Here is a 12,169-nt window from a genome sequence, read left to right as displayed (position 1 = left end):
TTCTTAATTGCAAATGGCACCAAATTGTATTCAAACTTGAGCCACACTTATGGAGCTCCACAATTCTTTTCCTGGTGTTTTGGTTGACATCTCTTGATTTTCCCATGTTACAGAAACAGGCTCTGTGTTTTGCCTTATATGCATCCACAGCTGTGCCACCAATTTACTCACATGGACTCTACTAACCTATCAGAAGCTTCTTCAGCTCAGAATGGAATCCTCTGGAGTTTTCTTATTAATTAACAATAAACTTAGTGTATATGTACTCCTAAATTTGATGAAAGTGATAATAAATAGACAGATCTCTCTCTCTTTATTCTGACATTTAACTAATTCAAAATTATATTTCAATATTTATCTAAAGCAAAAGTTTACTCTAAATTGATGTTGTACAGTAAAAATGTTTTATGTTTTCTCCCTAAAGTGTATGTAAATATCTGGTTACAAATGTGAATATCCTGCTGTGTACTGAAATCCCTCTTGTTTTGCATAGAAATATACTGAACAACATACAAAGCATAATATATAAAATAACATTTACCTGAGTTTTTTCTTTGAAAGAAGCCTCTAATGTCCATTCTTATATTTCAGTACATAACTGAAACCGATTTAGTCGGGGAGGGTAAGAACTGAAAATATGAAATAAACACACGTAAGCTAAGACTCTCTAAAAAAAATAGCATTTGTTCGGCTTTTCATTTCGCCATTTGTTGATTCACTTGAAGAGCAAGTAACGTAATATTGGTCAAGTGATCAATTTGATATCAATCTTTCGTGATGCACCGTCATATTTACATTATTTGTACGGTACGAATGATTTGCTTTGGTACCTGGTCAATAGTGATGGGTCGTTCGTGAACGAAATGGCTCTTAGAGCCGCCTCTTTGACGTGAACGACGCGAGCCGACTCCTTATCGCGAGCCATCACATGTTTTTTCCCCCTTTCTCTCCACCTCTCTCTAGCACTTTTTTTCGCTTCACTCCGCACGGGAGCTGTGTGCTTTACGCTGGGAAGAGGGGGGAGGGGCGGTAGTTACACTCAGCACAGGAACAGAGCCAGAGGGAGAGAAAGAGAGCCAGGGACAACAACGTCACATTAGAAAGGTATAGTAATCATCCACAACTATTTTCAGTTGCAGATGATAAAGGATTCAGAAAGTTTATTCATGCAGGTCCATATGACAGAGAATATGCATGTTCTTTTAGTTTTCATATTTTAATTCATATTTAATTGTGTTGTTTTACTTTAAATTTGTAAAAGGAAAAAGCTGAAAATTTAATTAGTTAAAAGTTGAAATGTGAATAGTAGATTTTTGTATTATATGATTTATTTATTACATTTTATGTGGAGTGAATAAATAAAAGTATATTTACGGTGGCCCCTAGAGACAAAGCACGTACGAACTCTGAAACACGTACAAACTCCAAAACACGTAAAAACTCAGATGCACATAAAAACTCAAAACACGTACAAAAGACAACAGAAGTGCTCCAGGATGCTAGGTGCAGTGTTGAGCTTTTGTTACCTAGTGGCTACACAAGCCAGCAAGTACCAACGACCGGATTTGGTGTGTGGTAGTAACAGGTAAATGAACATTGTTTTTAAATTATTTGAATATATATGAGTGCCTGTGTATAAATACACAAACAATACACATATGCTTTCATGCTTTCAATTGTGTAATTTAAGTGATCTAGTAGCTCTGCTTTGGAAGTTCAGTTCATGCTAGAAATGTGTTTTGGAGTTTGTACGTGTTTTGTCTCTAGGGGCCACCACATATATTTATATATAAACATATATAAATAAAACCACTTTTTCTTACGTTAGTAATTCCTTTTGTGCATAATTTTATATTATTGTTAACAATAAATAAATTAAAGCAACAAAACAACCTGAAGAGCCGGTTCGGAGCCGAGAGACCCGGCTCTTTGTAGTGAGCCAAACCGAAAGAGCCGGGTCTCTAAAAAGAGCCGGAAATCCCATCACTACTGGTCAAACTTAAGCTCTCCTTAGTATGGCTGGCTCTGTTTCTCCAACAGCGCACTTACAGGCAGCAGCTGCCCCGCCCTCTCGCTCAGTCGCTTAGTGCCTGAGCTCGGATCATACCAATATCAGGGGGGATTCACGCACAGTCGTAAATTCCCACAGTGTGCACTATGTGCTTCGAATATTGTGTGTACTTTTTGTTTTATACAGTTGTCAGCCAGGCATCTAACTATGAAAAAATTACACTCCAAAAGACCCCCACCTTCTGACAAAACAACCCGGGCTTAAGCCCAGTAAGCCACCCTCACGCTCCGCCCCTGCATATATATATATATATATATATATATATATATATTCTCCAATATAAGAAAAAAATGCAAACAATAGCAAACTTATTCATTGCAGGTCTGGATAGGCTCCTCCTGACCCATTGGACCCCTGGGCAGTCAGTCCCACTTTCCCCCACACTGCTACTACTCCCCTGCATGTCACTGTGTGTCACCATATAAGTGACTAATTGGGTGCACGCATTATTGGATAAATGAAATCAGAGATACAGCGGAAGGCGAAGCCGCGGTAATGTAAGACCTCCTTCAGGATCGGGACACACCTACCGCATATCTCAGTCTGTCGGTTGTTACTCTGGTGTCCTTGGAACGTTTCCTAGTGCGCTACTACAAATTATGCTGTCCACAATCAAGAGATTAGAAGTAATCTATAACTCTATCAATGACAGCAACACTTTTACTAATGGTGATGTCATTTATGGGGAAGTCAGGCTGGAAGCGGAGAAAGACTTCCAGATAGAGTCCCTGCTCATTAAATTCAAAGGGAAAGCTGAGGTTTTGTGGACCGAGAGGCACGGACAAACCACGCATGTATACCACGCCAAAGACAAATACTTCAGCGTTAGAAGTTACTTCATCCGAGACAAAAACAGCAAAAGTAAGTTTGCTTTTCATTCTGCGCTGCGTGCACGGAGGAGCCTGCTTAAGTTAGAAAAAAACAAACAAAAAACTAAAAAGAACAACCAACAACTAAATTATTTGTGTTCAGTTTATAGTTTTAAAGAATTTAGCAAACAAATAAATTCAGCTTAAGGACTAAAGTCAACGCAGTGGAAGGAAATGTTAGCATCAGGCGTTGTTTATGTTGGGTGAGCGGAGGGGGAGACTAATTCCTGCTGCACAACAACTGCTCAACCGCCGATCTCTTATGCTGCTGCTCTGTGGCTTCAGCCTAATCTAAATCTGCTTGAACTACTGAACATTTTGAAAGTTATTTTCTGTGTAATGCTGGGCTTACACTTAGGGTTGCCAACTCCCTGAAAAATAAATATGGGACACCTCGTGGCCAGGGCCGGGCGACCCAGTTGTCTTCACCCTTCCCAGTGTGGTGAATTTTCTAGCTCTTTTTTTGTGTGTGAAATTATTTTTTTAACCATTTGACTTGAATTTGATTTAAGTAGATGTTTATTCTTTGTGATATGAACACATGTGAAACAAATGATCATTTAGCCATTTATTTTTAGCTCAAAATGACAACATTAACACAATAAAACAGGTCTCTTTCTTAAACAGAAGCCTGTCATGCTTAACTTTTGAGAATATAAGTAAATCTTTCTTTAAAAGAACTATGTCCTGCTTAACTTAAAATAATAGAAAACAATAGAAAGAAAAACATTCTTGTAACAGTGCACATTTAGTGCATTTAGTACAATTGGCTTCAGTTGAGGTATTATTTCAGCTTTTCTAATGCTAATCAGCTGCTCCTGTTTGTAAACCCGCTTGTTCCCATGATTACGCATCTTAACTAATCATCATTATTCATCTATGTATTACTTTTATGTATTAGTCATCTATTTGTAATCATCTATCCTTGCAGTTGTTTATTACACAAAATAAATTATATTATCACACTTCTGGCCACATAGCGCTGATATTCACTGCACATGCCCATATTAACTTTTTCCAGCCAGGTGTTTTCCTTTTCCCATTCTTCCCTTTCTCTGAGGGGAACAAACATTGCTGCTCTAATGCTGGGCTCACACTGTGCGGTTTTAGGCCCATTTTGAGCCGATTTTTGAGTGATCTTCATCGTGCATCGTGTAGTATACGTGGGGTAACGAGAAGCGATTAACACCTCACGACCAGCTCCCGATCATCAATCGCTCGTGAGGGTCTCATCACAGCCGCTCACACTGCTCGCGCGCAAACACGTAAACGTTGGTGTAAAAGATGGAGCAGCACGGCTGTGCAGCGTGTGATCTGGACACAAGCGATGGAGGCACAACTTGTAGAACTTTGGAAAGCTCATCCGAGCCTTTTCGATGTGGCCTCACAAAATTATCACGACCACAACAACCGTGAAAATAGTTGGATTTACACTGCTGCTCAATCACAGCTGCCCGATCAATGTTTTTCATTAGCAATTTAGCAAAGTTGATGGTGGTGGTGTGTGTCTGTGTGAGTGAAAGACAGAGGGAGAGCGCGACAGATTTTCTGTTATAACCTTCATTTTATGGAGGCACAGTGTGAGTACTCAGGTCGCATCAGAGCATCGGGCGGTATAGTGTGAGACCCTGCATCGTGACCTATGAACTTCTAACCCCTGCGAGTCAATCGTACAGTTTGAGCAGGAGCTGAATCGCGCGACTGAAAAAATCGCACAGTGTAAGCCCAGCATAACATGCAGCAAAGTTTCTTCCTGTAGAAATGAATTTTCAGCCCATCGCTGCTGTTCGTCAGTGATTATACCAGTCAGAACACATATACAACTAAAGCACCAGATCACCAGTTTTTACATGGATTCTGTACTAACAGTGAAAATATGATTAATCAAATCGAAGTAAAAGATTAGAGTTAAAATGATGATTCAGAGCATGATTTGCCTGCATTTCTCAGTGTAAACTTCTAAATTGAGAGTTTTAGTTTTAGACATTTTAATCCATCTCTTACTATATAACTCAAGAAATTAACAGACACTCAGAGATTACAATCATGATTTTCAGGTTTTTGCCCAGCCTAAAATAACACAGTAAGGTTGACAGATTGCGTTGCTTTCTGCTTGATTTTTCTCTTCAGAGGACGACAGACAGACACTAGTGACCGACAACTTACAAACATGTGAGTATTTGACCGTCCTCTCTCAGCCTGTAGTGGTGCTTGATTGTGTTTTTACTGAAATATATTTGTGTGCTGTCTGTGTTTGAGCTTTTATTTCATTCAGCTATAGCTTGAGTCACTTGTTGAATGCTGAGACTGCACGTCCGGTGTTGTGTTCACGCTGTCAGTCTGTCACTTTTACACCTTCTGTTGTGTCATCTTCTGCAAAGCTGGATTAAATAACTCTGGCAGATGTCAGGCTGTCTGTTCATTGAAACATGGGCAAACTCTTTGTGCTAAATAAACTCCAGTTAATATGAAAAATAAATGGCCATATCTTTATCTGGTATATAATTGTAATATTTTCAACACACTGAAACTTCATGTCTTGTCATTGTGGCTCGTAAATGCAATCCTGCTGCAGGATTACACTTAGAGTCGCAGTGTAGTGAGAGCCAGAGTGCTTTTTAATCACTGATGTCTAATTACAAGCATAAAAAACCCTAAACACATTAGCTAAGTGATGCAAACATGCGTTTTTGTTCCCTCAGACATCCGTTGAGCTTGAGGAGTTTTTTGTTCTTTTCCAGCTCTTGTGTTTGTAATCCCTAAATATTTGACTTAAACAGGAAGCCAAATCAAACTCACCCCAGCATCCCTTTACAACGGCCTGCTTCGTAATTGTAGGAGTTGTAACTTAAACACACATCTGAACAATTCTTCTTAAATTTGTATTTATCTTTTACATTTTTTTTTACTATTTGTTTTTTTTTCTTTTTTTTTAGACAGCAGCGTTGTTGCCCCAGGAATCCATGTCTACCCATTCAGCTTTCAGTTCCCCTTCCAGTAAGAAACATTTCTTTAAATGGTTGCAGTGTTAGTAAGAACAAACAGACAACCTCGTGTTTTGTTACTGCTGTGGTTCCAGAAAAGTAAGTGAACACACTGAGGTTGTGTATACATTAAAGCAACATTGTCAAAGGAGCTTGCAAAGAAAAGCGTCTGGACTTCTTTAAGTTGCTTGAAGACGTTTCACCTCTCATCCGAGAAGCTTCTTCAGTTCTAAGGTCAAATGGTGGAGAGTCCCAGATATAAACCTAGTGGGAGTGACCCCCCACAGAGGGACAAAAGGACCCCCTGATGATCCTCTAATCGCCTGGGCCAAGGTGGGAAACTGGGCGTGGGTCCCAATCAGCCAGAGTTTCGGGTGTGTTCATTTTGAAACCTGGCCCCACCATATCATGCGAATTCCTGAGGTCAGATGGCCCAGGATGTGAGTGGGCGTTAAGGCGTCTGGGAAGGGATCTCAAAACTGGATTATAGATGGCAGAGAGTTGGTGTCGTAAACCCCCGCCTCTGTTCAAAGATGGTCGCTCACAGTGGACATAGATGGCTTCTTTCACTCCTCTTTCAAACCATCTGTCCTCTCTGTCCAAAATGTGAACATTGGCATCCTCGAAAGAGTGACCTTTATCCTTAAGATGCAGATGGACTGCTGAGTCTTGTCCTGTGGAGGTGGCTCTTCTGTGTTGTGCCATGCGCTTGTGAAGTGGCTGTTTGGTCTCTCCAATGTAGAGGTCTGAGCATTCCTCGCTGCACTGTACAGCATACACCACATTGTTAAGTTTGTGTTTTGGCGTTTTGTCTTTCGGGTGAACCAGTTTTTGTCTGAGCGTGTTGCTGGGTCTGAAATGCACCGGGATGTCATGCTTGGAGAAAACTCTCCTGAGTTTCTCTGATACACCGGCTACATAGGGGATGACAATGTTGTTGCATCTGTCCTTCTTATCCTCCCTCGCTGGTGTCTGGTCTTCTTTTCTGTGCCTCTTTGCTGACTTTAGGGGGTCCAGGGGGTCCTTTTGTCCCTCTGTGGGGGGTCACTCCCACTAGGTTTATATCTGGGACTCTCCACCATTTGACCTTAGAACTGAAGAAGCTTCTCGGATGAGAGGTGAAACGTCTTCAAGCAACTTAAAGAAGTCCAGACGCTTTTCTTTGCAAGCTCCTTTGACTACGATGACCTGGATGACTGAGAACCTTCACAGACATTAAAGCAACATTAATATACTGAAGTTTTAGATACGTACATGTATGAATGTGGGCAGATAACCACCAGTAATTTTATCATTAATTGATTCGTGACTTGGTGAATGTATCAAGTCTGAATTCTGAGCTTGAGTTGATTCAGATATTTGAACACTCACGGGTCCATAACTCCCTAAACATTCACGGCACAGCTGTAAATCCAAGGATTCGCCTGATTTCACCGCCAGCTGGAATGTCGCTGGCAGTGCATAAAGGGAGTGTTCTAAAACATGTAAAAAGTGTCAGCATAGCATTAGCTTGAGCCAGTTGTGTTTGCAAACTGGAAGAACATCAGAACATATTTTATTTATTTAGTGCTGAAAAACCGTTAATCCCAAAGGGCTTCACTCGTAATTGTTCTGTTTATGGCTGCTGTATTGTTTATTTTGATATAAAACATTTTATTAAGTCATTTAGAAAATGTGAAAAGCTGTGTGTATTTTACAAGAAAGTGATCAACTCATCGCAGTTCTGTGGGCTTTGGTGTTTGTTCAATAGGGATTTACCCTCCTCCTTCAAAGGTGCTGATGGTAAAATTGTGTACTCGCTGGAAGCCGTGCTGAGCAGATCAATGAGGATGAACACGAAACGTTCAACTATGGTCAACTTTGTGTCAACGACAAATGTGAACAGTATATCTTGGTTACAGGTATGTGTGTTATCTCATTTGCAGTCATTCCAACAAAGTTGGCACAACCACAGAACAAACAAACAAAAAACAAGGGGTGAGTGGGCAGCAATAACCTGTTTAGACCTGCTTGGACATGTATTGAGCAACTTGTTTCAGTATTTGCATTCAGAGTGCTCACCTTGTGAAAACACTGGTTTTAAAGGCACCAAACATAGTCTTACTGGAAAGGGCCACTGGCTTAGCTTTGAGATCAATGTGGCTGAAGTCTATTAAAGTTAATATATCTCTGCTTTTGGGAGAATTTAAGTGCATTTGTGCTAGAGCAGGGCGATATGACCAAAAATATTTATCACGATATACATTTGAAAATTTGCAATAACGATAAAACTGACGATATAATTGACACTAGACAAAATACTTTACAACTCCACAACTTTATTAGTGCAAAATAAACAAACAAACATCAATTTATTCTCACTTGAACAAGCAACTCTTTGTTATGTGTTTTAAAGTTATATAAAAATTTAACAGTGCAAATACAAATTCCTTGCTGACAGTTTAACCAAAAGGCATTTCCAGTGGAAACTGGCCGACATATCCTCAGCATAACCGTGTATAATATCCACAAAACCTAAAAAGAGATTATACACAATACAGTAATATTATGTTGAAGCGCAGTACGTATCACTCCGCGAGGCTCCTGCCTACGATAGCCGTAATGCTCCGACAATCCATCAAGCGATGCGGGTTCATAGCTTAGCAAAGTCGTACTAAAACATTTGACAGATTTTCGAGCGCCGTGTACCACATAAAATCGTTTCGAGGTGAGTAAACACAACCAGAATTCATACATAAGACCCACTGGATTATAAGGGGTACTGTCGATTTTCAGAAAAATCAAAGAATTGATTTTAAGTGTGCCATATTTTCCAAAAAACACGGTAATAACGACGGCCCGCTAGCATGCTCTACCAAAAATAGTGTTTTGTTGAGTATCTGACGGACGAAAGCTAAACCAGTTCCACACCACTGAAGTTGCAGCATTTTTACAAACCAATTCTGGTTCATCCGTTTCATTCAACGATCCGCTTTCACCCTTCTCATTCTGCGTCGGCGCCGTATGCGTATGAAAACAAAGGCACTGCGCATGCGTCTTTTACCCATAGTTTATCGCGATATTTAATTTTCTTATCGTTGCCCAACATTATACCGGTATTACCGTGAACAGTATGATATGGCCCAGCCCTAATTTGTGCTACATTCTTGTTTTTCTTTCAGACACCGCTGCATGACTCTAAGGATAAGAAAATGAACATTTTTACCTCAGGAAGTGTAGCCATGGATGTTAATCTTGAAAAAATGGGCTTCCGACAAGGTGAGAGGCCTGCAGGTGATACTGACATGTATTTGTTTAAAGAAAAGGTCAGGTTTGACTTTTCCGCTCGGTATTGCAGGAGAAGGATTAAAAGTTGTGGCCTTCATTAAGAACAGTTCATCTCGTGAGATCAAGCCCAAGTACTGTTTGTACAGAAAGCACAGTTTCTTTGCAAGAGGGAAGAGAAGGGTCCATACTAAAGACCTCTTGAAAGAGGTGGGAGACACCATCCCTCCATCTGCAGAAGAAGCCGTCACAAGGGTCATCACCATTCCCCGTGACGTGGAGCCCTCGATCCTCAACTGCAACATCATCAAAGCTGAGCACAGACTCAGGGTAAGCAGGTTGAAAAATGTTTGCTGGAAACACCAGTAAATCTTAAAACTGTATTAATCGTTTCAATACAAGTTAGTTATTCCACAATACTGTCCAAAATTATTGATCCACAAAAGGATTTCTTTAAGTAGTCTTCAGAAATAGCTTTTTTATTTTATTTTAATTTTTTTTTTTTTTTTAAGCTCTTCTTTGGAGGTCGGCTTCCTTTTCTTCTGTTCTCCATTAACATGATTCCACACTGCTTTTGTAATGTTGAGGTTCAGGCTCCAGGTAGGCCAATCCATACTAATGGCGTTGTTTGTGATCAAATGAAAAATGAAGCAATCCAATCAGGAAGCCAAGGAGGTACAGGACTTTTTCCTCTTTCTGTCTTTGTTTGCATCAATATAATCTTGCTTCCCTGTTTAGTTGTGCCTCTCTTCCCGTTTTATTTTGGTTATTATTTCTCTCTGTGTCCTCTGTGGGTTTTACTTCCTTTGTCTCATTATTTGGTTTCAGCTGTACTTCTGCCCTCATCACATTCTGTCTGCCAGTCTGTAACTTGAACTGCTTTATTGTCACACTGGAGATCAGTCACCAGATCAGCTAACAGCCCAGATCTAAGTTGTGCTAACTTAAAATGGTTCAAGAAGGAATGCTCTGTTCCTCGAAAGAAAATGCATTTCATTTTACTTTGGTGAGAACTTGTTAACTTGTTTTTTGAAATTCTGTAGTAGAAATGCACACATTAAACAAAAAGGAAAAAAGATACTTTCTAGATAGAATGTAAATTTAAATGGAAAACTGGTTCTTTGCTACGCTTTTTTTTTTTTTTTTTTTTTTTTTTTCCTTTTCCCTAGTGTGAGTAGGCACTGGTTCATTCCTTGAGTTACCTAGCTTTCCTTTTCATGCATTAATTATTCATAGCTCAGTGTTAAGCATTTCAGCAAACAAAAAACATTCATCCTTTATTCCTCTTAAAAGGATTCAACTAAAAATGAATGGGGGGGGGGGAAAGACAGCCAGCATCAAAAAAAGGAAACTGAAAGACTTTAAGAAAACCTGACAAACTATTTCTCAAGACCACTTTAGAAATTACAAGAAAGGAACCGGTGGGTGGTTCAAGACTTTTGCACATTATTGCATGTAAACTCCAAACCAAAAGTTCATTTGAGGGGCTTTACTGCTAAAATCCTAGCAAAGAATATAGAAAAGATCTGTAATGTAACTGATCACATCAATGTTGATGTGATCAGAAAAAATAAGCAAGATGGTATGAATGTTGTGAGCAATAGCGCAGCAGAGCGCTATTTGAAGCTCTCTGTCGGTTCTTTATTTTATGCAATGAAAGACTTTTGTGTAAAGCTGCTGAAAGCGTTTGAACACAATTGTCACGCTTTGTTCATTTGTTTGAGGAAAGTGTTTGCTTTGCACGCATGTGAACACAGTATTGTATAGAGCATAGTGGAAAACTGTCGGCACATAGGTTGTCTTTATAGAGCAAAGCTCCAGTGTCTGCCATGGTTTATTGACTCATTTTACTGAAAAGCAATAATGTAAACAAAAGACTTATGTGACATAAGAACCTACTAGTAGTAACTGAGGACAGCAGTTATATTTGTGTTAATGGGTAACATCTGCAGCTCAAAACCAACATAACCTGTGTGAAAGGGTTGAGCTACAAAATGATCAAACTTTTAATTAATACTAAAATAAGCATAAGCTGAGATACATGAAGTCCGTAACCAAAGAAAAGGCTGATAGATTTTACCTGTTGAACATGTTCTTAAAAACAGAGGATTGGTTCAATTCTGCAAATATTGAGTAACTTTAAACAATCTAACGTGTTTTACAGGTGTACCTTGACGTAAAATATGCTTCAGATCCAGAGATCAAGTTTCCTGTAGCCATCCTGCCAGCCTTCCAGGCCTATCCTGCAGTGCCACCACACTATCCCGCTGCTGCTGCTACCCCCTTTGGATTCAACCCGAACCCGAACCCTCCAGTGTGGGGTTTTGAGCCACAACAACCAATAGCAGCTCCCCAACCGTCAGATCCCCCTCCTCCTTATGGAGCATATGCAATGTACCCTCCATTGCCAGATTTTGAGAATAAATCCTAGCAACAGGTCTGACCAGATGTTTTGCCAGGAAATGGTGTGAAAACACCGAGAAGCATACTGTGGTCATTAAGAGCCACTCTAGTGTTCACCAAGCACTTCTGTGGCTATAGACTATACCAAATCCCTATAGTGTGTGTTTTACTGCCTCATATAGGAGTATCCGCTCCTGATTGTTTCTTTTTTATTTAACACTTGATATCTTAAGTGCCTGCGTGTTACAGACAGACGACTGAATAAAAGGGACAAAATGTAAAACATTGCATTTATCACAGGAACAAGTAATGCTGTTTGACTGGTTTGTTTTACACCTAAAAGCCTTTCTGAAAAGTAAAGAGAAAAATATTTTCCATTCACTGGTTAACAACATTACAACATCAAGTTGGTGTTGGGTGGATTAAATCTTTGAAATGAAGTTTTGTATGATAATAAACTTTTTTTAAGGCAATAAACCTCTTTGGTTTTTGGATTTATTTACTTATTTTTGGTTTGTTTTTTGTGGCGTAACACAAAACATGAAGCTGACATAACTAGACATCTTTTACTTTGAGTT

General features: G+C 39.6%; 1 protein-coding gene across 1 annotated transcript; it reads left to right on the top strand.

Moving 5' to 3' along the window:
• Positions 1-2,527: 2,527 nt before the first annotated feature.
• Positions 2,528-12,093, top strand: LOC146696877 (arrestin domain-containing protein 3-like). Its single transcript, XM_085475208.1, has 7 exons — positions 2,528-2,932; positions 5,071-5,112; positions 5,877-5,937; positions 7,675-7,825; positions 9,086-9,182; positions 9,262-9,518; positions 11,353-12,093. Exons 1-7 carry the CDS (start codon positions 2,671-2,673, stop codon positions 11,617-11,619), a joined length of 1,137 nt encoding a protein of 378 aa, XP_085331334.1. The 5' UTR covers positions 2,528-2,670; the 3' UTR covers positions 11,620-12,093.
• Positions 12,094-12,169: the final 76 nt, after the last annotated feature.

The sequence above is a fragment of the Copadichromis virginalis genome, linkage group LG12 (genome assembly GCF_057382275.1).
Source record: "Copadichromis virginalis isolate Kocher_CV1m ecotype Utaka linkage group LG12, C_Virginalis_male_GT1.1, whole genome shotgun sequence".
NCBI lineage: Eukaryota > Metazoa > Chordata > Actinopteri > Cichliformes > Cichlidae > Copadichromis > Copadichromis virginalis.
The sequence above is the reverse complement of the archived record's forward strand: the minus strand, read 5'-3'. Positions and strand labels throughout refer to the sequence as shown.